Source organism: Podarcis pityusensis (assembly GCF_964106645.2).
Source record: "Podarcis pityusensis genome assembly, chromosome: 1".
NCBI lineage: Eukaryota > Metazoa > Chordata > Lepidosauria > Squamata > Lacertidae > Podarcis > Podarcis pityusensis.
Genome location: NC_138028.1, coordinates 114,467,195 through 114,492,378, shown reverse-complemented (window position 1 = coordinate 114,492,378; position 25,184 = coordinate 114,467,195). Strand labels below are relative to the sequence as shown.

General features: G+C 42.2%; 2 protein-coding genes across 3 annotated transcripts in view; one reads left to right on the top strand and one right to left on the bottom strand.

Moving 5' to 3' along the window:
* Positions 1–18,910, top strand: part of ITGA4 (integrin subunit alpha 4) — a 50,033-nt gene extending 31,123 nt beyond the window's left edge. Inside the window, exons 16-28 of the mRNA XM_081023622.1 lie at positions 197–346; positions 2,736–2,812; positions 4,972–5,122; positions 5,357–5,455; positions 7,353–7,432; positions 7,800–7,889; positions 9,837–9,927; positions 11,236–11,343; positions 12,196–12,315; positions 14,980–15,099; positions 15,408–15,506; positions 15,919–16,038; positions 17,186–18,910. Of these exons, the coding sequence (XP_080879748.1) occupies positions 197–346; positions 2,736–2,812; positions 4,972–5,122; positions 5,357–5,455; positions 7,353–7,432; positions 7,800–7,889; positions 9,837–9,927; positions 11,236–11,343; positions 12,196–12,315; positions 14,980–15,099; positions 15,408–15,506; positions 15,919–16,038; positions 17,186–17,293 (1,413 nt within the window). The 3' untranslated portion in view covers positions 17,294–18,910. The remainder of the gene's footprint in view (positions 1–196; positions 347–2,735; positions 2,813–4,971; positions 5,123–5,356; positions 5,456–7,352; positions 7,433–7,799; positions 7,890–9,836; positions 9,928–11,235; positions 11,344–12,195; positions 12,316–14,979; positions 15,100–15,407; positions 15,507–15,918; positions 16,039–17,185) is intronic.
* The window catches only part of CERKL (CERK like autophagy regulator), a 42,001-nt gene continuing 34,512 nt past the window's right edge, over positions 17,696–25,184 (bottom strand). Inside the window, exons 8-14 of one of the 2 annotated variants that reach the window (XR_013976891.1) lie at positions 25,058–25,117; positions 24,557–24,582; positions 24,372–24,480; positions 22,848–22,944; positions 21,334–21,506; positions 19,536–19,828; positions 17,696–18,492 (exon numbers count right to left, since the gene is read on the bottom strand). Coding sequence is in view for 1 of the 2 variants with exons in the window: in XM_080971205.1 (XP_080827331.1) it covers positions 19,747–19,828; positions 21,334–21,506; positions 22,848–22,944; positions 24,372–24,480; positions 24,557–24,582; positions 25,058–25,117 (547 nt within the window). In the remaining variant the exon portion in view is untranslated. Of the gene's footprint in view, positions 18,493–18,514; positions 19,829–21,333; positions 21,507–22,847; positions 22,945–24,371; positions 24,481–24,556; positions 24,583–25,057; positions 25,118–25,184 lie in introns of those variants that run through there. The other variant, XM_080971205.1, reaches the window with a different exon arrangement.

The following is a 25,184-nucleotide window of genomic DNA, read 5'->3' as shown; positions in this document are numbered from 1 at the left end:
GCAATGCTGATAGGATGACTCCACCCCACCGTACTGGCGGCTGCTGGATCATTGCATGTTGACCATGTGGCCATTCACATACATAGAAATTCTGCTATTTCCATTCATGTAGCGATCTAAGGTAGGCGGGGTTTTCTTTACATGCACACGTGTGTGTTTTTATGTTGTTAACTCATTAGGTTTCCAATTTCCGTAGAAAAATGTGAGGGATATCTTGACTCCTATACATGTTGAAGCCACCTACCACCTCGGAGAGAATGTTCTAAAGAATCAAAGTTCAGATGAACTCCCACCACTCCAGCCAGTTCTTCAACAACGAACTGAGGATGATGTCATACGCAGCAAGGTATGTTTGTGTTTGCGAAAGTGGCATGTTTGCAGCTGAAACAGGGTTTTATGGGGGGGGGGGGTTTTGCATACTTATTGCTATTTATTTTTCCTCCAACATTTATATGCCTCTCTGTAACGTAACGTTTTCTGGAAAACTTAAAATAAGTAAAAACAGTTGAATTGAAAAATAAGTTTCCAATTGCATTTGTGTGTATGTTCCCCCCCCCCCATGTTTATGTTTTGTATTTATGTATTTTTGGGGCCACTGTAGCAGCTCTTGAGAATTGGAGATGTGGAGTATGAATTTATTAAATAAATGAATGGTCCAGATTTAAGCAGCTTGCACTGTGTGTTTATTTAAAAAATGCTACTTTTAGGACTGCCATCTTCGTTTGCTTTTTAAAAAACTGTTTTTATTGAAATATTTTGCAAAGGTACATTCAGTGTCTCTGTTTTTAAATCGTAGCATCCTTCATACAAATCAATTACCGTCAGTTTGAGACACATTTTTATCCTAGAGAGAATGGCTTCAGAAATATTACTTGTGAAGCCAGTCCTATGGATACAGAGCCATGAGAGTAAACAAGGGGTCAGCAAACTACAGCCCCCAGGGGGCTGGTTCACTGTCCCTCAGACACTGTTGGGGGCTGGACAGGAGTGACAAGCTGGTGCCTTACCTGCAGCTGCCACCCTGTGCAGGTGTTTCTGCCCCTTCGTCCTACTGCTCTCCAGAGGTGAAGGCCACCGCCTGGGCCACTTTGCCACCAGCCTCATTATCCTCCAATGGCAGCACAGCAGCTGTGGCCCCGCTGAGCCCTAGCCCAGGCCAGTTGTCCTCCAGGAATGCAGCTGCTGCCCCACACATGGGGATGCAGAGCGGGAGCAGCCACAGCAGCACCAGGGCAGCGGCGGTGGGAGGAAGAGGCCGAGCGGCAGCAGCTCCACCAATCAAACTCCACTCCTGGTTTACCTCAGTGTGGTGTGGGGACGTATCTGCCAATCAAACTCCGCGCCTGGTTTACCTCAGCGCAGCGCGGCATTTGATTGGCAGAGATGTCCCCATCCCACCCTGAGGTAAACCAGGCGTGGCGTTTGATTGGCAGAGACGTCCCCACGCTGAGGTAAACCAGGCATGCCGTTTGATAGGCAGAGCCGCCGCTTCTCAGCCTCTTCCCCCCGCTGCCTTCGCTGGGAGTCTCGGCTTCGCAGCGGGTTCTTAGATGGCCAGGCTGGATTTAGAAGCCTGCTGGGCCTGATACGGCCCAGGAACCATAGTTTGCTGACCCCTGGAATATACTTTCCCTTGCTCTGTACGAAACTTTGAATAGCAGTTAATTTATAAGTGTGTGCGCATGTGTGTGTGCACAGCCTTCTGCTGCTGGCCTAGTTTTCTGGATCCGGGCAAATATGTTCATTTCCTGATCTAATTTTAAGTGCTCCAATGCAGTGTTTAAGAGCCTAATAAACCCCTTCAAATTAATAAATGTTTCCCTCGGCAAATACTGTTGTGATGAAAGGTCAAATGGATTTGTTTCCATACCTCATGAAGCATCTTAGTTAGCATCAAGCCAGTCTGAAAAAAAGTCAAATAAAAAATTGTCTGCACTACATCAGTCCACTGACGGTATATTGTGCAGTGGGATCACTGCTGTTGCATTCAGGTCCTGCTATTTATAGTGACCATGGTGAAAACAGAAGATGGGGCTAGATAGTCCTTTTGGAGTCTCTCTTTATGGTCAGTAATACCATGTGTATGTTGTTTAGGCTGATGTTGTGTTAGGAGCCTCCCAGAGGTATCTGTTGAGGGGTTGCCTAGAAAGAGCTGTTTCCTTTTGGGTCCCTTGCTTTGTTGTTGTTGACAGTGGAAGGTACTAGACTTGTGTGTAAAGAATGAGAGAGAGGAGTGAGGACCTGCCAGTAAAATACTGTTTTAAATTAACAGTCTGAGTTTCAGAGTGAAAAGGGTTTTACTTCTGAAAATGTATGGATATGGGACGCAGGTGGCGCTATGGGTTAAACCACAGAGCCTAGGACTTGCTGTTCAGAAGGTCGGCGGTTCGAATCCCCGTGTCAGAGTGAGCTCCCGTTGCTTGGTCCCTGCTCCTGCCAACCTGGCAGTTCGAACGCACGTCACAGTGCAAGTAGATAAATAGGTACCGCTCCGTGGGAAGGTAAACGGCTTTTCCGTGCGCTGCTGTGGTTCACCAGTAGCAGCTTAGTCATGCTGACCACATGACCCGGAAGCTGTACGCCGGCTCCCTTGGCCAATAAAGTGAGATGAGTGCCGCAACCCCAGAGTCAGCCATGACTGGACCTAATGGTCAGGGGTTCCTTTATCTTTACCTTTATGTATGGATATGGTATTGTATTTGACCCTAAATAATTGTTGTTTTTCTCTTTTATAGTTCATGTTTGCAAGATTTTGCTCTCAAGAAAATTGCTCTGCTAACTTGCAAGTTTCTGGAAAACTTACATTCCCGAGGTAAGTAACTAGTGATTTCTATGCGGTAAAAAAAGCCTGGATATGCTTTATTTATTTAATTATTACACTTCCACCTCACTTCCAAGGAGCTCAAAGTGGTATATATATTTCTCTTTGCATTGCACAATAAGCCACATCATGAAGAACCGTTTTCAGCAATTTGTGTTGCAGCGTTCTGTACATTTGTACGGATGAGAATTTTTATGGACATTGATATATCTCCATTAAAATGGGCTCCTGCGCTGCTTACTGTGATATATATACACACACACTATGATTGCTAGTGAAAAATCTAGTTTGGCTTTCTCACATTCCCAGATGTGTACCTGGTGATTTTATTAGATGTGCAAATATCATACTCCACACTGGCCATCTTTTTTTGTCCAGGCTCCCCTTTCAAGCTTTGGTGGTACACTGGCAATGAAGCAAAATGCAGCATCACACACAATAGGAAAGGGAAGAACACCCCATTATTTGACTTGGAAGCATACTGCAACCCCAAGATCCAGCCACTGGAATGTTAACAGTTGTGTGTTTCTCCTTAATTTGAAACTTAGCTTCTTATGCAGAGCTTCTACCTTTTGCTGCCTGCCTAAGTGCCAGCTTGTCTCCCCAAGGTGTTCATTGACTAATGTGTTGGTCTCGAGCCAATATATTTGATAAATGTCTATTTCAAGGCAGCTCTTCTGCAAGTCTTAATTAAACTTTAATGTCAAATTGAAGTTTACTTTTTAAATCCTCTTAGGAATATTTTTTTTGCTTGTTAACGTGATTAGAGAACACCAGGAGGAATGCAAGCTAGACCTGCTCACTCACGTGCAGGAGTTCTGTCTATATATTAACCTTGACTTGAAGTTTATAAGATGAGAGCTTGTGTGCAGCATAAGGTGGCCATAAAAACAGCATTAAGCACAGACAACCCTAGCCATGTGCTTTTATTTTCTTTTTTAAAGTGGAAACGCAAAGAGGAAGCAAATAAGGCAGTCATTGCTAACAATATGAGACAGAGCAATTACAATCAGCACAAAAGCTACAATAGAAATGTTTTGTGTGTGTGTGTAAAAGCACTTGCTAGGTCATCTAGGCTTGCCAAGTGGTAAGGTCAATCATGCCCCACACCCCCTTGATCAGACAGGGAATAGTAAAATGCCCACCACCAGGTCATAGGACAACAGTGTCCATAAAGATGTCTATTTTGCTACACATTTGTGTGTGATAGAATGGTGCTTCCCCTTTGGTAGGAAGATGCAGATGACCAAGGTCCCTCAAGAAGACATTACCTTAGGAGAGATGGCCATTTTTATCCTGCCATCCTTCCTTTCAAGGAGCGAAAAATGGCATGTATGGTTGTCCACCCATCCACTGAAGCAAACTTTATGCCCCAACAGCCCTGTGAGATAGGTCAGGGTGAGAGATGGTGCCAGGTCCAGCGGGCTTCATCAGATCTCTTTGGTCCTTCTTTGTGTAAAATTCTGTGGTAATTTTTTTGTCACCACTTGGCAAAATGACATAAGCCCTGCCCAGGTGTTAGCTGTTCACGTCCAAGGGACAACTGCCTGGCCAGGTGTCCTGATTGTGTGAAAGCCCCTACGTGTGGTAAGGAGCTGATCAGTTGGGCTTTCTTGACAGACAACACTGCAGTGGCACGCAGCTGTTGAAAAGGACATGACATTGGAGAACGGGGCTAAATGTGTGGGCAACAGACAGCTAAGGTGTCCTGGAGGGAGAACCATATGATGGCAGGGAGAACCAGCAAAAGTGATCAAATCCCATTTTTGTACAGGGCAGGTGCTTTCTGAACCCACAGGCCTAAACATCCTGAAGTAGTCTTGTGTAGCAGATTTATTTTGGAAGAGTTGGTTTACTCTCCTAGGAGAAAATAGCAGTTCCTCCAGTGGAGTTATTTCCCAGCTGTGAGCTTATAATAGCAGAAAGGGACCTTGTGATCCTCCAGATGATGCTAGACTCCAACTCCCAGCCTTCCCAGCCAGCATGGCCAAAGGTCAAGGGTTGATGGCAGTTGGGATCCCAGCGACATCTGGGGAGGGACACAGGCTTCCTGTGTACGGCTTGGGGCTTTAGAGGAAAGCCTGAGCATTTCTCTTGTACTTGAGTAACATTTGAAATTAAGTCAAAAGCAATCTTTTCATTTCCAACAGGCCTCATGAAAAGAAGCCCTACCTTGTAGTGGGAAGTACGAGGGTACTGATGTTGAATGTTACCTTGTACAATGCTGGCGATGATGCCTATACAACTGCCCTCCATATCCAGCTCCCCAAAGGGCTTTATTTCACCAAAATTCTACAGCAGGTAAGAAAGGAGAGGGTCAGTTTTCATCAGAAAAAATAATAAACACACCCAGCACCAGTCTCTATCCAGACTTGAGCGACCAATGGCTTCTTTCTACAAAAATGTAATGATATCCAATTGCAGCTCTCCATTACCTTGTTACGTTGGTCTCTCAGAACATGGTTTTTGTTTTTTTTTTAATATATACTTTTGCAAAACATCCATATTCCTGCTTCTTGTACATTGTTACCACAGGAGGAAGCCCAAATACATTGTGAAGTGTCGGAAAGAGAAAGTCATGCGGTGAGACTTGACTGCAGTGTGGGGCATTTATATGTAGATCACCTGTCAAAGGTAAAATTAAATATCAACTTTTTAAAATATATATATTTTACTTTCTTTGGCATCATTTACATTGGGGTGGGGAACTTATGACCCTCCAGATGAAGTTGAACTAAAACTCCCATTATATCCCTGACTGGCCATGCTGACTGGAGCTGATAGGAGTCCAAAAACATCTGGAGAGCCACAGGTTCCCCACTCCTAACTTACACCAAAGAACACACCTTGTGTCCTATGGCAATGGAATAGACACATGCATGTGTTTTTCTTAACTGCCCTTTTGATGATTAACTAATAGCCTTGCAGTTACGATCTGTGTCAGCACACATTTGAAAATAGAATCATAGGCATGGAAGGGACCACTGGGATCATCCAACCCCCTGCAATGCAGGAATCTTTCACCCAACATGGGGCTTGAACCCACAACCCTGAGATTAAGAGTCTCACGCTCTACCATCTGAGCTATCCCAGAGCTCACACCTCTCTGGAAACAGAGTTCTTTGGAGAACTAAAAACTGTAGACAGGCTGGCAGTGTCAAAATGAAGCATACATGGGTGACAAGCATGGCAGTCAATAGGATTCTGCCAGCATATGTAGTACTTTGGGGATTGTTTGCCAGGGAGATTCTTAAACTATTTTGGCCTAAGGGCTTCACTCACCCTTGCCCAAACCTCTCCCAGGGCCAAGTGCCAGTGGTGGCTGTGATCAGAAGTGGGTGTGGCCACTCCACAACACACTCTTGAAGACACACCACATGTTACACACTCAGCTCACACACATTACAGGGGCATGCACACACAGAGGTGTGTGGACAGGCACAAAGCCTCCCCTAGCATCTCAACTGTATTGTGCACATCAGCAGAACAGAAGTGGAGTTTTCCTCCTCATCACGTTCCTAGGCTGGGTAAAGGTAAAGGTAAAGGGACCCCTGATCATTAGGTCCAGTCGTGGCCGACTCTGGGGTTGCAGCGCTCATCTTGCTTTATTGGCCAAGGGAGCCGGCGTACAGCTTCCGGGTCATGTGGCCACAGGACTAAGCCGCTTCTGGCGAACCAGAACAGCACACAGAAAAGCCGTTTACCTTCCTGCCAGAGCGGTACCTATTTATCTACTTGCACTTTGACGTGCTTTCGAACTGCTAGGTTGGCAGGAGCTGGGACCGAACAATGGGAACTCACCCCATCGTGGGGATGCGAACCGCCAACCTTCCGATCAGCAAGCCCTAGGCTCAGTGGTTTAGACCACAGTGCCACCTGCGTAGAGAAGTTTAAAACAGTAGCCACAATGTTTTCCCTCACCCAGCCCAATTTGCCATCAGCAGCAGTGCTGAACAAAGCACCTCCCGCTTCTCAGTGCTGTCACTCAGAGTCGATTGGAGTGTTCTGATGTTTCCAGAGAGCTTGGCCATCACCAGCACTTGGGAAACAGCTGAACAAATCATTTCTCTAAGTGCCCCCATCTTTTTTCAGTAGCAGCAGGAAGAGGAGAGGCATTCAGCACTGCTGCCAGTGGTGAAATGGGTGCTGGTAGTGGGGCAGTTAAAACAAAAGCAAGAAAACCCTCTGCAGGCCAGTTCTGGTCCAAAATGTGGTGGCTTACCACTCCTGGTTTACCATGTGCTGTGTACTTGATCAAATGGATGAGCCACAAAAATGCAGCTTGCCTGGACAGCAAGTCAGACTGAACATAACAATTATTCTAAGCACACTTGCTAGGAAACGAATTCAGTAGTACCCATTTCCCAGCGGGTGCATTGAAGACTGGACTGATGATTAAATGAGTTACAAAGGCAGCATGCAGTTCAAATGCCAATAATATAATTTCTACTGATATTACTAATATAGTATGCTTGCTGATAGAATACAGATGCATTCGTTTAAACCCTAAAGCATTTCATTTACTCCACAGATGGATTTCAGTTTTGGGTTGGATGCAAGCTCACTTAGCAGGGCAGGAGATGACCTCAGCATCAGCATTAACGCAACCTGGTAAGTGCTGTTTGCTACAGATTGCCGTTTTAGACTAATATTGTCTCTGCATTTGAATGACAGAACCGGGAATTACACAAGGAGTTGCTGAAGCATGGAAAGCATATATTACATAATGTGCAAAAGTCCTAACAAAAACCAAATAAAACCTGTTTTTAGTAGTTTGGTTGCAAAAATAAGACTTTAGGTAAATTGCAGTGGAAATGTGCTTAACTCTTTCACTCAGACCAATAGGACTTCTTGGGTTGGCTCATGCTCTCTCTTAGTGATACTAAATATGCAGTTCAGAAAACTTTATCTAACCAAATCTGATCTTGTGTGTTGTGCATGTGTTGTGATACACTGTAATCTTTGTTTCCTCCCATAGTGAAAATGAACTGGGCACTGACATATTGTTGGATAACAGCCTAATTTTAACATTGCCTCAGAAGCATGAGGTTGAGCTGAGTGTTCATGGGTAAGCTAATGAATGTTCAAGTGTGTATATAGAGCTGATAATGAACTGCTGCAATCAGGGTTTTGAGGAAGACAGCATGAACCTTTTCTAGAGTCCAGCAGGTTTTCGGATAAGGTGATTTAAACCACCTTCATATTTCTGGGAGCAAAATATGAATCCCTGTGGCCCATGTGTGAGGGCTGAATAACAAAATGATTGGCTGGGTGCCTGGATTCAAAATGTGGGGCTCAACCGACTCTTCAGCAGGAGAGAGTCCCAATGGGCAGAATTTAAACTCACAAAGTCAAGCAGCACAGTGAAGCCTAAGGAGTGTAGGCTGTTAAACCTTTTGCATAACCCATTTAGTCTACTTGCAAAGCGCTCCTCTATTTCTACCCCTCTTGCAATGAGCAGACCACACAGTGTTAAGTAAGTTTTAAAATGCTTTACTTATAGATTCAAAGGTCTCATTTGTGAATTTATCTAAGCAGAAGCAAGGAGAACATGGGCAGAATACTCTTGGGTAGAAAATGCAGAAATATGGTTTCAGACATGTATTCTAAGCTTGGAGCAAAGCTTTGCCATATCTGCCTTGGTCGGTTACATGGCACAGAGAGAGAAGGGACAAGAAGAGGCTTCGCTTCCTCTCTCATCAGAGAACAGGGAGCATGACTTAACTGAGTCTATGAACCCCTTCATGTACTGAGTCTTAACCCCTTCATGTGCTAACTAGTTCTTATGAATAGTTCTGTTTGACTTCCATCTCCCACATCATTTCCATGCCTTTAGGATTTCACTGTCAGTGTTTCTGCAATCTTGTTACCTTTTCATGGCTTAGAAACTCTCAGAAGAGCTTAGAATATTGAGCTACTTGGGAGATGGGGTACTCTTAACAAACAAGGGCAGATGGGTGACGGAATGCAGTTGAAACAGGAAGCCTCTCTAGGTAAAGAGGGACCAGAGGGTTTCTGAAAGGGAAGAGAGACTGGATGGTAGAGCATCCAGAATGGCCCCAGTTCAGTCACTGGCATCTCCAGGTATGGCAGGAAAAGAATTCTCTTAGAAATCCTAGAGAGGCACCACCATCCAGTGTAGAGAATGGCTGATTACCCCCTTTCCCGGGTGGGGCGGAGGTTGCGGCTCCTTGCATTCTGTGGCCATCCATGCTAGCCAGGGCACATGTGTCCAGCTGGCAATTTGGGGGATTTCCCTGGCTGCAGAGTGGGCTTGCCTGCCAAAAAACTAAGTTTAAACAGGCCAGTCGGAGCCCCCCTCAATTGGTCAGTGCCTCACTGGCTGAGCGGGATTGCCTGCTTGCCTGCCCAGTCAGCAAGCAGTGCATAAACACCAGCTGTGCCCGACTCCCTCAGCACAGTTGGCAGAAGAGCCTGCCATCCTAGAGTTGGAGACCCTGTTATACTTGCCTCTTGCAGGCAGCTAAAGGTAAAGGGACCCCTGACCGTTAGGTCCAGTCATGACCGACTCTGGAGTTGCAGCGCTCATCTCACTTTACTGGCCAAGGGAGCCGGCGTACAGCTGCTGGGTCATGTGGCCAGCATGACTAAGCCACTTCCAGCAAACCAGAGCAGTGCACGGAAACGCCGTTTACCTTCCCACCTATCTACTTGCACTACCTATTTATCTACTTGCACTTTGATGTGATTTCGAACTGCTAGGTTGGCAGGAGCAGGGACTGAGCAATGGGAGCTCTCCCCGTCATGGGGATTTGAACCGCTGACCTTCTGATCGGCAAGTCCTAGGCTCTGTGGTTTAACTGACAGCGCCACCCACGTCCCAGCTACTATAACTAGAATTAGGCTGCCTGTGAACTGACTTCCATTCTTATGAGCTGGGATTCCAGATGTGTAGCAAATGGTACTTAAGGAAGCTAATTGACAATGGATGCACTGGTAATGATTTCATCAAGATTTATTTTCTATCATTTCTTTTGGGAAACACTTTTTGTAGATCTGTATCTCCATCATCATTTGTTTATGGACCCAGTGAGGAAAATTCACCAGTTACCTGCATAAAGGAGACGATAAACTTCACTTTCCACGTAAGAGATATTTCTTACAGACACATTTTCTGTTCTCGGCGCTTTCAAAAAGTGAATTAAATGAAATTTATCACTTCATGGGGGGGGGGGGGCTTTTCCTTGTAGGTTAAGCTGATTTCAATAAAGCTAGACACTCTCTGAGCCAGTAAGGCTATACCTGCAGTGCCTCTTTCAATTATATCTCCTTGGATTATTCTTGGAACACAATTCCTTCAATAGTTCCCCAGATGAAAAATTAACTGTTCTGTCAAAGTTGCTTTCTAAGGTTAAGTAATAAAAACATGCAGTTTTGCCATTGTTCCAGTTACAAATATGATGGGTGAAAAGGCCACATTTGCACTCGGCAAAACACAGAAGAATTCTGCAGGGGGGGAGCTTAAAATGGGTGTGTGGACTCCTATATAGCCCTAGAATAATTTAATTCTGAGATAGCGAGAAAAATAGAATGTATATTGTGACGAGACGGGTTATAGCCCCTGCACCATGAGAGGGAAAGGAGGCAAGCAAATCAGCCAAACCTCTTCCTGCTCACTACTGCCACTAAGTGGATCTCTGCTCACCCCCTCCCACCTCACCCTCTGGATTCCTTCCCTAAACAGCTCTTTAACCCTTTGGATTTTTAACAGACCCAACCTTAACTTCCTACACCAAGTAGACGTATGATGCATTAGGCATGGGGTGCATTAATAATTATTGAATTTTGTGCCACCCTTCTTCCCAAAGGTCGCTTCCTGAAAAGGTGGCTTCCTGATTTACAGGGGCAAACTCTTTTTAAATGTCCCTTGGGACAGGGGAAAAACATTGTCCACAAGGCCTCAATGGAGACATTAAAGAATTTAATGTAGCTGTGTTGTGACAGTAGTCTGTCCATTCCACCTCCTAATTTTTCTCCTTCCAAAAAGAAGTCCAGAGCAGTAGGCACAGAATGCTGATGGGCTGTTGTAGGAGGGAGGAAAACTGGGAGTGGAGGGGAGGAGAGACATACAGAGTAGCTGGAATCCTGAACAGCACTTTCAAACAGCAACATTTTGTCGCAGGCCGCTACTCCTACTTGTATAATCTCTGATCATCATTTCTCCTTCAAATTTACCTCATTTCTGGAAGTCTTATGATGGATCACCTCCTTTAAAAATGATTTGAAACATAAGATATATAAGCCTTTTAATATAAAACTTGGATACGTGAACATATCTTTCAAACGTTTGTGTTTCAGAGAGCAAAAATAGCAGGTATTATGTAAGTTAAGAGTCTGGTTTGAATTCCAGTTTCAGATGAGATTCTACCATAATTGTGTTCTTTACTCCTTAGGTCAGCAATCCAGGACTAAGTATGGCTCCTGGTGTAAACCTGGTGATACAGATACCCAATTCTTTTGTTCCTAGAGAAATCAAGTTGTTTAATATTCTGGATGTCCAGGTATGCCTGGTTTACTCTATGTATGGCAAGTAGGAAGGTTGTATCAAAGCAGTGAAATACTGAGAAGTTTTGCAGCTGTGTAACCAGTAGGGACTGGGCTGCTGTGTCACACAAGGCACCTTACATGTCAGATGTACAGGTACAAAGATCTGCATGTGTCAGACATACTGAGTCATCCAGTTGTGTCCATCCACTTTGTGTCCTTTCCATAGCCATAAAACACAGCTTGGTAAATAGTTGTTTAAAATCCCACCAGTAAGGACTGAAAATTCTCCTCCAGCTGCCTCATCCCTATTAGCTGCGGTGGCACAGAGCCCACATATCAGCTAGTTTGACCCTACATTTATTTACAAACCCACCCACCCTCCCTTCAGCATAGTTTGAGGAAAAGATGGGGCAAATTTAGCCATGGATAAAGGTTATACGCTGGACCCATTCTCTTTCTCTCTCTTTTTTTTTTCTCTCTCTCTCTATCTCCAAAGCTATCTGTATTAAAACTTATGCTTTAGTTGAGATTCCTCCATTGCAGAGGGTTGGACGGGATGACCCTCTGGGTCCCTTCCAACCCTACAATTCCATGATTCTATTATTTAAAGGACTATTAAAAACAATGTGGTTTGGTCCATTGAGTTCAGTAGGGTTTATGAGCAGACAGGGTTAGGATTGCAGCTTAAATGTGTTTATAGAGTACAAGGGGCAGTAATTCAACTCAGAGAAGGCCTATTGGAATAAATGAATATGTTGGCCATGTCCATTAATGTCAGTGAGTCTACTCTTGAGTAGGACTAGTGTGGAATTACCACCCAAGGTTTAGAAACTACAATCTAATTTTGCTTTTGTTCCTTTTTTTAGACGACTGATGGAAACTGTACATACAAGAAGTATATAAGAGACTGCACTCTGCCGGAGCCAAATGGAAATATATTGCAAGATCTCATTACATTCTTTACGAAGCTTGATAAGAGGGGGCTGGTAATTTCTTGACTTTATTCAATCAATTTTGTTAGAGAGATGGGTTTGAATCCAGAATGTCCATGAGCAGAATCCATTCATGGGATGCTACCAATGGAAGAGGAAGACATTGTCTCTTGCATCCCTGTAGCCCCTTTAATGCTGTTGTAGAAGATTTGAGGAAGGGGCTGCAGAGGGGAGGGGGAACTGGTAAAAATAATTTCCCACCCTGTTCTTCCTTTCCTGGTTCTCAGTCCCTTCTATTTGCAGGAGGGGACACTCTGGATCCAACCCATTATGACTTTTATATTGCATGTTCATATTACTTAGATGAGCAGATTTTGGTATCAGAAAACTGGTTTTGATCATGTATGGACGAAAGAGGTGTTTGTGGCAAGACGGGGGTACATAATAGTTAAAATGGTAAACTTTGGACATAAAAAAAGCAAAGGATAAGAAAAGATGGTGCTTATGCTTCAGTAGCTTCAGATGGGGAATGTGAGCTGTGAAAAGAATTAACAAAATGAGAACCAGAGCCTCCTTTTGAAGCATTTTAAAATCAATTGAGGATTGAAATCAAGATTTCTCAAAACATCGCAAGTTGGTCATACATGTAATTAATGCCTTCAAAGTGGTGAGAGACAGATAAAGAGTTTACTCAGACCCTGTAAATGGTATGCTGGAACTGTAGAATATTGAACTTCCTAACCTTTTGTGATGCGGGTAGCGCTGTGGTCTAAACCTCAGAGCCCAGGGCTTGCCGATAAGAAGGTTGGCGGTTCGAATCCCCACGACAGGGTGAGCTCCCGTTGTTCGGTCCCAGCTCCTGCCCACCTAGCAGTTCAAAAGCACGTCAAAGTGCAAGTAGATAAATAGGTACCGCTCCAGCGGGAAGGTAAATGGCGTTTCCGTGCACTGCTCTGGTTCGCCAGAAGTGGCTTAGTCATACTGGCCACATGACCCGAAGCTGTACGCCAGCTCCCTCAGCCAATAAAGCGAGATAAGCGCTGCAACCCCAGAGTCGTCCACGACTGGACCTAATGGTCAGGTGTACCTTTACCTTTAACTTTTTGTGACAGCCTTTTTTTTTTTTTAGGAAGCTGTAATCCATATGTTCCCTGTTTATCCTCTAAAATTAACAACCCTCCAGCTATCTGCAGTAGCTGGCAATGGCAGGAAGGCAGATCTATGTCTCTCTTGACAGTAGTCCTTAAAATGCTGTAGCAAGGGACTCTGGGTAGTCCTGGCTCATCAGCTGTCTGTCTGGAAAAGCCCCCTGTGTGGCTATGCTGTTTCCAATCCCTGCACCCACATCTTAACAGTACCCATGCTTTTAGCTTCCTCAGTGAATGTGATGGGTCTGGTTCCCACCTCTGGTGCAAAGCGAAGAAAGCACTCAAACTACATGTAGCCAAGTTTCACTATGTTCATAGCTGTCAAGCGTCCCTTATTTGGTGGGACAGTTCCTTATCCTAGTTCCATGTCCCGCTGCTGTCCCTTATTGATGATGTCCCTTAAATAAGCTACTGAAGGTAATGGGGCCCTTTCTATGTCCAGCTGTGCTTTGTCAACAACAAATTGTTGCTGTTTTTTTGTATTGAATATATGCTATATGGTCATTTATGGACCTAATAGGTATCTAAAGCCATTTGCACGCAACAAAATATGTATTTTATCAAAGTAATTGTTGATCCCTTATTTTGGCTGCTGATCCCTTATTTTCAAATCTGTAAGTTGACAGTTATGTACGTGGCCAAGCAGTAAATGCAATGTATCTACCATAAATGGCTTGGCATTTGCAATATTCATTAAACTGGTGTTTCAAAATTAAGCTAACACTGGGGCGTCCATATCTGAGGCACTTTTGGCATAGCCCCTGGTGCTTCAGAAATGTTTTGTGAGGAAGATCAGAAAGTTGGTGTCTAAATCAGCCCAACTATGGTTAAGAAATCAAGAGGCGGCCATGGGCTTGCACACTGCCTCTTCCTCCATGCGTAAGTTCCCCACTTCTCCCCTTTAAGGAGGTGTAATCAGAATATGTAAACCAACTTTTATAACTTTGGTTGCAAACTTTGCTTCAAAGCTAACCATGGTTAGCTCCAGGGGAGGGAGAGAGGAATGTGTGTTGTATTCAGTCTCCAAACCACAATTTTAGGAGATGGAGAACCTTATGTGTGGATGAGGCCTTCATCAGAAGTTTACCAAAACACTGAAATCCCTGGGAAGGAGGGAAACTTAGTGGTAGATCATTTGCTGTGCAAGCAGAAGGTCTCATGTTCAACCCCATCACCATCAGATAGGACTAGGAGAAAGCCCAGCTTTGTGGGGATAGATAAAAATGACAAAACCACATTTGTGGATGCATCTAAAAAGGCTATATTCTAGCAATCTAGGTTTGCAAGAGAAATAGTGTGGAAAGATTTAGAACAATGAACAACATTACTGGTAGCCTTTTATGAGAAACAGCATAACCAGGCAAGTCCTTGCTGAAACTTTTCCAAGCAAACTCCAAAGTAACAGAAGCAGAAAGAATTATAGCCTATCTCCAAATGTCTCTGAAACTGTGACAATCGCTCAGAGAAACTTGTTAACCCCTGCATAAGGCTGGCCAGTCTAATTTTTTTTAAAAAAATTAATAGCTGTGTATAAGTTGCATCTCATACAATTTTTCTCTATCTTCTGAAGTACTGTATGAAAGATGACTCACTTTGTTTGCAAATATTTTGCAATTTTGGAAACATGGAAAACGGGAAAGAAGCAACTGTTCACGTTCAGCTGGAAGCAACTCCTTCAGTGTTGAATATGGTAAATATTTTCATCTTTGAATAATCGTAATTAAATGCATGTAACCAAGGTTCAGAAGCCTCACAAAGAGCAAAATCCATTAATGGTTTTGTGCTTATAAGACTCACTAATTTCAGTGGCAGGGACTAAAGCATGTGCTTAATTTCTTCCTCCCTCCATCTCAAATCCATGGGACTTGAAAGGGGCTTAACATTGCCTGCATGGCCTAAGTGGATTCCTGAGCCTATATTTATAAATTCAATTTAACATTTCATAGTGTCTTTCGCGTGTTCCCTCCAAGTGGTATAAACCTATCTTTTAAAAAACAGGATGCAGCTTCTGCACTTACATTTGAAGTAAAAGCAAGTGTTTCAGCAGATCAGAATCCTAAAGTCATTGAACTGCACAAGGACAAGCAAACTACATATGTAAGTATTTTTAAACACAGCATTTGATTGGGGAAGCAGTATTTAGGCCAGTCGCATATGTGCTTCATTCAGGTGGTCCATGATGTGTCTGTAAAAATACAATCAAAAACCGCACAGCCGTTGCTACAACAGGGACAAAAATGGTTAAGCGACCCGCCAAACCCTTAGCTGTTTTCAGCTGGAAAAAAGTTCATCTGCTTGTGCTGATGGAAGTGCACCATGGTGTTTCTTCGTTCTGTGCTCCTCCTAGCTGCCGTTCCTCCTCTGGTCACTGCTGTGGATACACAACCTGACTGTCTAATTTATATACCCTGAAGGATACAAGCCATTTAAGTTCGTGTGTATGAGAAACCTGGTACAGTCTCTATAGAATCCTTGATGGTTAACTTCTGGATGTTCTTTATTTGTGCAGGTCATTCTGGAGGGACTTCATAACCAAATACCAAAACCTAGTGTAACAATGTTGCTCATTGGAATGGGTTCACTAGTTGGAATTGCTTTGCTTTTGATTTTTGCATGTATTTTATGGAAGGTAAGTACTGCAGATTTAATTCATACATCTATTTGCTTTTAGGACTGCCCCCCCCCCCCCGATCTCATCACAATGGAAGAGTCACCCTTGCTTCCCTACTGCCCACAAATTTATTCTAAAGTGCAGCTTTTATACTCATTTTTCAAAGTTCTTTTTTTCATCAGAGGGAGGCTTTGGTCATTACATGGGTTGAGGAATGAGAAGTTTTTCTTCTCTGGAAAAGCTCCCACTTTTATTTCTAAAACAGTCATTGATAAGTTATCACATTTTCAGAGCCAGACTTTTGGAGTAAAGTTAGGCAACAAAGCCTTTAACTCATTTCTATCTTACCAAATAATGGCCTTTGATGCATGATAGACATTCTGCAGTTTACAGTGCCATTTGTGTTGGCACTGTTGTGATTATTTATTGGCAACTGCTGAAGAGAATGCTTTCTGGAAACTGATAGTTTCCTGAACAGCCACCCCAAAATTTTCCTTTTTGTTTAAATCATGTGGCCCCTCCAGCTGTTGTTGGACTCTATATCCCATTAGCCACAGTCAGTGGGAGTTGCAGTCCAGGAACATCTGGGTAGGGCATGCATTAGTTACAGTGTTAGAAACTGAGATATGAAAGCTAGGAGCTTAAAGGCATCTTAAACCTAGGTTATGGGCGCAACAACGAAATGTCTAGGCACACTTTTTTATAAGAATACAAAGCTGAAAATGAATGAACTGCAGCTAAAATATGTTCATTTTTCACATGGTCTGCTCTAGTCCTTCCCCTGCCCACCCCCCTAATATTCTTAAGAGGGTCTCTTCTCCAGTCTTCACAGAGTAGCTGGAAGTGGAGAGGCAGAAAAAGGTCCTCCTTTCCTTTCACTCTGCAGTTTTAATCTGAAATCTTAGGTGTAGTACTGCACCCAGAGCTCAGAAACTGCTTGCATTAATGAAATTCCCTGTTGCAAAATGCACCTAGAGCAATGGGAGTTTTGAACACTGATTAGTTAGCTCAGATTTGGAAGAGGACTCTGCTTACACAGACAATTGCAGTGGAAGAGGGCTCTGTCCGCACAGATAAGCAGAGATACTACTGTGTAGTAGAATTGTAAATTTTATTTTTTAGTTGCCAACATCTTCTTCATAGGTTCTGAAATTGTGTCTTCTAGGTTGGTTTCTTTACAAGAAAATATAAACTTCTTCCTCAAGAACAGAATGGAAGGGAAAGCTGGAGCTTTATAAACAGCAAACAAGAGGACACCAGTGACAATGATTAAAAGTTTTTCTACATAGTACATGGATATATATTTTTTAATCGAAGGCACCGTTTGCAAGAATTGACATGTCATAAATCCTTGCCATAGATATATCCAAGTGAAAAGAAAGATTTCACCTTTCTCAGCTTCCTACAATACAAATCGTAGGATGTCTGAAGAAAAATGGCAAATATAAGCGAGACCACCAAAGATGAAGAAAAACCAGCGAAAACACTATGAAAGAGCTACTACTTGCTAAAACGAATTTTGGCCAGATGAATCATACTTGAATTAAGAGTGCATAGCTCCACTGCCCAGGGATTCAGCTGAATATATAAAAGGAACAACATTATGAACAGGCTTGGGATGCAGCAACCAACAGTACCTTTTTATATGATTAAAAACGCAAACCCTTTCCCCCCCATCTACATCAGAGCTTACGTTATCTAATGTACATCTGCATGAAAGGTGACCCTACTAAATTAGATGAATTTGGTCATCTGTACAATCAGTGTATGGCCTTTGTCTTTGCCGTATTATCATGGACTTTTAGGGCTACAAACAAATAGGGCATTTTTCCAGGGCAAACCAAGACGCAACATGAGCACAGCTGTTTTACCCTCCTCTATACCCTAACACATGCATGTGAAATTGATATTTGTGCCACAACAAAGCATCTACTTTCTGAAGGAGACAGTGGTTCAGGAGTAAATCCAAGCCCCTGGGCCCTTTCCCTAGTGATGGTGGATGAGATTCAGCAGAGGATTTTGAAATGGCCCCGTCCCCAAACTCCCTCGTTTCTGCTGGCTGCCCCTGACAGGAGAGGTTTCCATCTCTCCAGCATTTCAGAAGCTTGGATAGGTCTGCCCCTTATGAAACTCAAGACTGCAGGATCCTTAGCGAATAGGAGTTTCCATTCACAAGATAGCTGCCCCAACACCTATGCGGAGCTCACCTTCTTTGAACTGAAGCTGCGTGTGTTCATGGAACAAAACCATCAGAACCAGCAATCTATGATATATATATTTTTAATGTCAGTCTTTAGATTCCAGTTTGCCAGATTTTTTTTTTTTTTTGTAGATATATCCAATCAGAGCATCCAAATTAAAATTATATTGAAGTAATTCTTCTCCCACTGACTTCTTTGATCAGGGAAATGTAGCAGTCATATTCCTTCCATTCTATTTATTTTGTTTAAGAGCAGGTTTATATAAGGAAGTCTGAAATTATATTTAGAGCAGATTTTGTTGTTCAATATATTTTAATTATCATCTTTTAAAATAGGGTTCAAGACAGAAGTGAAACACTGCACTTTAACCCCCAAATCATTGTGCTGTCACAAAGTATACCTCAAAGTTTAAAACAGCATTAAACACTCTGAAACATAGCACAAAAGTGACCTGGATCTACATTTTTTACCAATTCAATGACGCACAAATATTTAGAAAGTTGTCATAATTTAACTTACAAACAAGGATAAAAGTGTCGTTATGAAAATAACAATAAAAGTTTGCATACAAATAAGATGTGATAGCATGTCAGTTCAAAATGCTCTGCCAGTTAAAAATAAATAAATCCACATATCAATTGTAACTGCTCAGAGTCCAACTTCAATAAATTCACTTTTTTGTATTTGAAGTATTTGTCAAATTATTCCAGAAAACTTAGGAGGAGTAGAAATAAGTAAGTAAAATACTTACTTGGCAAAATTAGTTTTGTTGTTTCACCCCCACCTTGAAGATTACTGGTGCAATCATATTCAATAAGAGGAAAATCCTACTGTATTCAAGTGGACTTACTCTCAGGTAAGCATGCACAGGAATGCAGCCAAAAGGTGCAAGTACAGTTATGCTATAACATGTTTACTCAACTGTAATTGGCTCTCACAGGGCCACAATCCAAAATTAAGCATTTTTCTTAATTATTTGCATTAGGGAGGGACTGAATATGGCATAAAGTTTAAGGGTCTTCTTAAATGTTTAATGGAACACACTTTTTTCAGCAGTACTGAAATGTGCAGAATGGTTTGCAGAACTGAAACAATGGAAGTCATAAAAAGTAATGGGAAAAGCTAGACTCACTGAGCAATGCATGGGAGCTTGGGTGAAGAATGCTACCCTGCCTAAACTGTGGAGAGGCTTAAATGTTCTGCCTACTGCCACTTTGAAAGAAGCAGGAAAACAGCCACAGAACCCAATTTCCAGGGCCTCTCTCTTCTGGTGAAGGGCACACACAAACCCACATCCTCCCACACCTTCCTTACCTGTGTAGCATATCCCTGCAGCCCCTCTCCTCAGTCTTTGAAAAATGTCAATCAAGTATATAAAAATCATTCAGTTTTCCTGCAGAAATAAGTATGCGTTGGGGATTTGCCTCATCCAAAGCTTGGGTTTCAATCTGCATCAGTCATATTGTATACCACTGAGTTGTTCGATTTAGCAGCAAAATCCATAATTTCTCTTCCTAGATTGTTTCTATAGACAGCTGCATGATCCTTTTGGATTATCCACTGCATCAACACTCTTGCCATATAGATTAATTAATCGGGGATGTACCCTGGTAATAGGAAGAAAACAGGAAATCCATTACTTCTCTGCAGTATTGCTATGGCATTTTATCTGAGCACACAGGATAAACTACAGAAAATTTAAAAATCCTCTTCCTATTACAATCTAAACATTTCTCATAAAGTTACTTTCCTAGATTATATGGGTCCGCCTTAGTGCCTGGGATATTTGTGTATGGAATTAATATGAATGGGTCATTCATGCAGCAAGCAAGCTCGGTAAAACTGAATTGACTCTGAACTATGTAGCATCACTACTAAATACAGCACAAGTGAAATTTCAAGGACAGAGATTTTGAAATCTGTCCTTCATGAGAAATAAACCAAAGTTATCAGCTAGAACTGGACTACAGCATGAATCTCATACTGGTTTCAGTGGCCTGCTGAATGTTTTGCTATACAATCACAACAGGCACAAGAACAGAATGCAGCAAGGAAGTAAAATCCATCTGCAATTTTGTGACATTTTCTGGTCTACAGGGCTATGCGATTTGCTTAGATATGGCCTAAAGCATTTGTAAAAGAGAACAATGTATCATAAAATGATGTTGAAATGTGTCACTCAGCACTAAACTCTAGGCACACATTTCCAATGTGCATAATAAGGGATTGGGATAATGTTAAGTCTGCACTGCCCAATTTTGGCGCACTGGATACAGGCCTAACATCCACAGAACGCAGTCTGTACCCTACAAAAATTCACATGTGGTCAACAATGGCAACATACAGGTGCGAGCTGGTGTGATTCGACTTCTATTTATTGTGCAAGCTCCCCCCATCCCATGTACAGTTCTAGATAAAGAAGGCAGAGGAAAGGGCACTGAGCAGGGCTCAGCCAGCAGCAGCAGGCTGGAGTCAGAAGCAAAGACCCCAGTCAAGGATCCCAATATTGCCAATGTCCCAGGAAGAAGGCAAAAGTACTTTGCTTAATGGAATACAGTGGTACCTAGGTTTAAGAGCAGTCCTGTTTACGAATGATTCGGTTTAAGAACTCCCCAAAACCGGAAGTAGTGTCCCGGTTTGTGAACTTTACCTCAGTCTAAGAATGGAATCTGAATGGTGGAAGGGCACCAGCAGCGAGAGGCCTCATTAGGGAAAGCATGCCTTGGTTTAAGAACGGTTTTGGTTTAAGAACGGACTTCCGGAATGGATTAAGTTCGTAAACTGAGGTACCACTGTAGTGGCTAAAGAAAGACTCATGCAGAAGCACAGTGTGGAATTCCAGTATTGCATTCTGTGTGTGCACCCGCAGAGCTACAATAGCATCAGGACTGTACAGAAAATGAGCAAAAACGCAGGGATTAAGCAAAAAAAATCAACATGGTTTTTGATAAACTTGCCAATTCTCTAGTTCAGAGTCTTGAACTATGGCATACTCAACTTTAAAAAGTAGAGGAACAGCAGGCATTGATTAATGGACCACTTAGGGCTTACAACGATCAATCATAATCAATCAATCAATCAATCAATCACATATCACTACACTTCACCCTACCGGACACAAACTTCCGATGGCCATTCCATTAACTCTCCATCTATATTCCATGGGTAGTTCGTTTCTTCAGGATCTATGGAATTCAAGTTGTCTCTAGTGATGCGTTCCTTTCTAGTTCTTGATTGGACTTTTACCTCTTCAACAATGAAAGCTTCAACAAATGGAAAATTGAACTAACACACAAAAACAGAAGATACAATTTTGTAAATAAAACAGGACATTCCCCCTCCCCTTATAGGATGGGTGTTACCTTATGCTTTCATTTCATTAAAGAAAAAAGATGGAGTAATAATCTCAAATGACTCCATAGTGTTTAGCTGCATCTCCTTAAACATGTAGTTTTAAAAGCAAAAGAACCAAGAAAGCCTGCGTTCCCCCTGCTCTCATGTTTCCTGCCACCGATAACTCCTAAAGAGGACTTGTCTTATCCACTTCAATAAGATGAAGGAAAGCTCATTCTTTTCCTTTGGATTTATGGCAGCAATGCATTGCACCAAGCCCTGAATTGCAATTCACTTTATCAGCCAGAATTTGTGCCCAAAGACAATGAGCCTTAGCCTGGAGACTCAACACACTGGTCATTAATTTAGAATAGTATTTCATCCCCTGTAACTTTTGAATCCCCTGTTTTCCAAATCTTGGGGTTGGGCAGGGAGAAACCAGTGGTCTTCCGGATGGCGTTGTGCTACAACTCTCATTATCCCAAACCATTGGCCATGCTGGCTGAGGCTGCTGAGAGCCCCCCAAAAAACATGGATTCCCAACCCAATTTAATGTGATGTTCTTCATTGCTGAGCACTACAGAATGAATCTGGATAAGCACCTTCGCCAAGACTCCAGATCTACTGAACTGGATGAGTGCTGTGTGTGTGTGTGTGTGTGTGTGTGTGTGTGTGTGTGTGTGTATAGATATGCACACATGTATGCACTCTCAAAAATGTACATTGAAGCTTTGTGGATAAATTGTGGTGTTTGATACTGGGTTGCCTGCTGCTTGTGTATGTTGCCCACCTGTGCTCTGCATATAGGTGAAACTAAAATAAATAAATCCCACCCACAAAACGTAGGGTCTCCACTTGCCCTTAATCTCAGTGAAGTCTCTGTTTAAATACAATAGTGTTTCTGGTTTACCACCCCCACCCCCCTTTTAAAATCAGTTTAGCAGCTTTACACTCTAGTAACTCCTGTATATAAGAACCATATATAACTAAACCACAACAGATGGGTGGAAATAGGCTAATCGGTATTAGTCTGATTGGTGATTTTCAAAAATCAGATAAAAGTGGGCTAATCTACTCTGACAGGAGGTTAAGTCTCCTTACCAAGGCACTACTATCTCCTGGAGCATTTACTTCCCATCTTAAAGTTTTGTCTGCTTCATCATGTTATGTTTTAGATACTCTTTCGGGAGGGAGGGGTGATGTGCACATTTCCATCTTCTGTGCCCTCTGTTGGGCACAGCGATTAAAGAAATCTAATCTAAACAAGTTTGGGTTGCAGAAGTAAACCTTTACCTGGTTTTTCACACTAGCATATCTTTTCAGGTGCTTAACAAACTCCGGACGAGAAGTGTTCCGCACAACAATAAGCGCCATGCTTCCATCATTCAATCTAAAAATGGCATAGTTCAGTAAAGTATGGAATTAACACAATTATCTTTGATCTCATTGTTGACTTATTCAGAATCATCTATTTTTATTATCAGCGAGGTTACGGGTTATACTTATTTTCAGAATTAAATAATAACACAATTTTTTAAATAATGGAACTACTTCATTGGCTCCATTACTTCTACCATGCCAATATTTTAAAATTAAAATGCTCAGTCCAAACACCTCTACAGTGCTGAATGTCTTTCCTTCTCTTTCATTTGGGGCAGCCTTTAGTAATTGACCTGTGATTCGCTTTGATAACAAAACACCCTACTGGTAAAATCAGAGGTGGGAACAGGAAAACGCTGGCACACTCCCCGGTTCTGTAAATGTTAACCAATAGTTTCTGTTCTAAACTTGGGAGTTTCCTGTATCCGTACAATTTTGTATGTTAAAATGCCATTCTAACTATATTTCTACATGACCCTTTTTACTTTTTACTAAATCCAATGCCTGCCACAAATTCAGCCTAGGCAAAACAGACACTCTACCCAAAATGAAAGGTAGGAGGCACTACAAGAAAGGAAAAGGAAACACATGCTGGATCAATTCCTCAACTGTATGTACAGTGGGAGTGCAATCATATGCAAGTCAGTCCCACTGATGGCATAAAATGCTGATGTTGTAACATGTAGTGGCAGCTACTAGCAAGTCAAACCCTTAAGGGCTTCAACTTACTTGACCTGAAGGAAATGCAGTAATTTTGTGGATTGTGGCAAGGATCCTATACTGGCCACATTGGGGAACACTAAAGAGACTGATGAGGACCCAAAGAGTTATTTCTCACAACCACGGTTTGAGGACCCAAAGAGGACCCAAAGAGTTATTTCTCACAACCACCCTGAGATTGTGAGCTCCGGTAGAAAATCTTAAGATTTCTATGGTGAAGAAGACAAACAATTTTAAGAGTTTTGCAAATACTGCAGTCAAACTATGTCAAAGCATCTCTGATAATAAGATCTGACTGATTTACTGTCAAGATGACGTTATTGTAGTAACAAATACTGAAAACTGCAAAGAAAGAAAAGTATTGAAACAATCAATCAGTCAGATCTAAAGAACTAGATTTCCTATCAACAAGCCCCAGGGAGATTATTACTTGATGACTACCACTTAAGTCAGACTTGTAAACTAATTTAATCACTGTAATTATCCAATGATTATTTCTAGGTGGGTGACCTCAGCTGCCTGCTCCAAAAACTGATTACAATTCCTGAGATTAGGGAGTCAATGGTAGTCCAACTCAACTATCTTCACCCCCCCCCATGAACCTCAGAGGGTCTAGACTGTTCGTGACACAAGCACGCATTCTTGGGAAAGCCAAGGCATTAGAATAAGTTGTCAGAATTTAGAGACATTACTCTAATTCTGTAAATCCTTACTGACCTGGTATTAGGTGCCAAGCCTCTTGGTGCCATTGAGCAGAGGCAAGGGATTGCCATAATGCTCACGTTCAGGAAGTGACCCTGGATTCTGCGCCAGTGATCCCTGCTGTCTAAATATAACACCACACCGTATTACTTCAAGTAAAACCTAATTCTCCTGCTAAGTGATTAAACTTGGAAACTTACCAGATTTAAGTCTCTTTTGCTGCTTTCTAAAAATAAACACATCAGATAAAATAATTAACAGGCACGGAACGACGTGGAACAAAAAATAAAAACAAGCACAACATGTTTGTGATTTAATTGAAGATTGAACACTCAGCTAGGAAATGCAAATTATTGTTTGAAAGAAAAGTGGGATTTCATTTTGATCTTAAGCACATTATTTCTAAAACAACAGGAATTCTGATTAAAGCTTTCGGGGCGGAGTGTGCTGGTGACAGCTCTGAACTACTTATAATAAAATCGGAAACAATAATATCTAAGTGCATGGTTAATCATTTTCTTTAAGAAAACATGATCCACAATACAATGGTCCCAATCCAACTAATGCTTGTCACATTTAAATTGCATTGAAATCAAACAGTGCTTACATTCATTACAATTTAGCTGAAGTTGGGTTGCAACTGTTATAGGATAAAGTTTGGAATATACAGACTTGTGGTTGTTTGTCTGAGTCTTACTTACGTATCCTCCCCCTGAGCATCTTGCTCCAAAGGTAGAAATGATAATTCACAATATTCTGGTCTAAGGACAGAACAAGATTAGTTATTATATCTTATCTTATGTTTATTAGGTGTGCACACAACAAGGT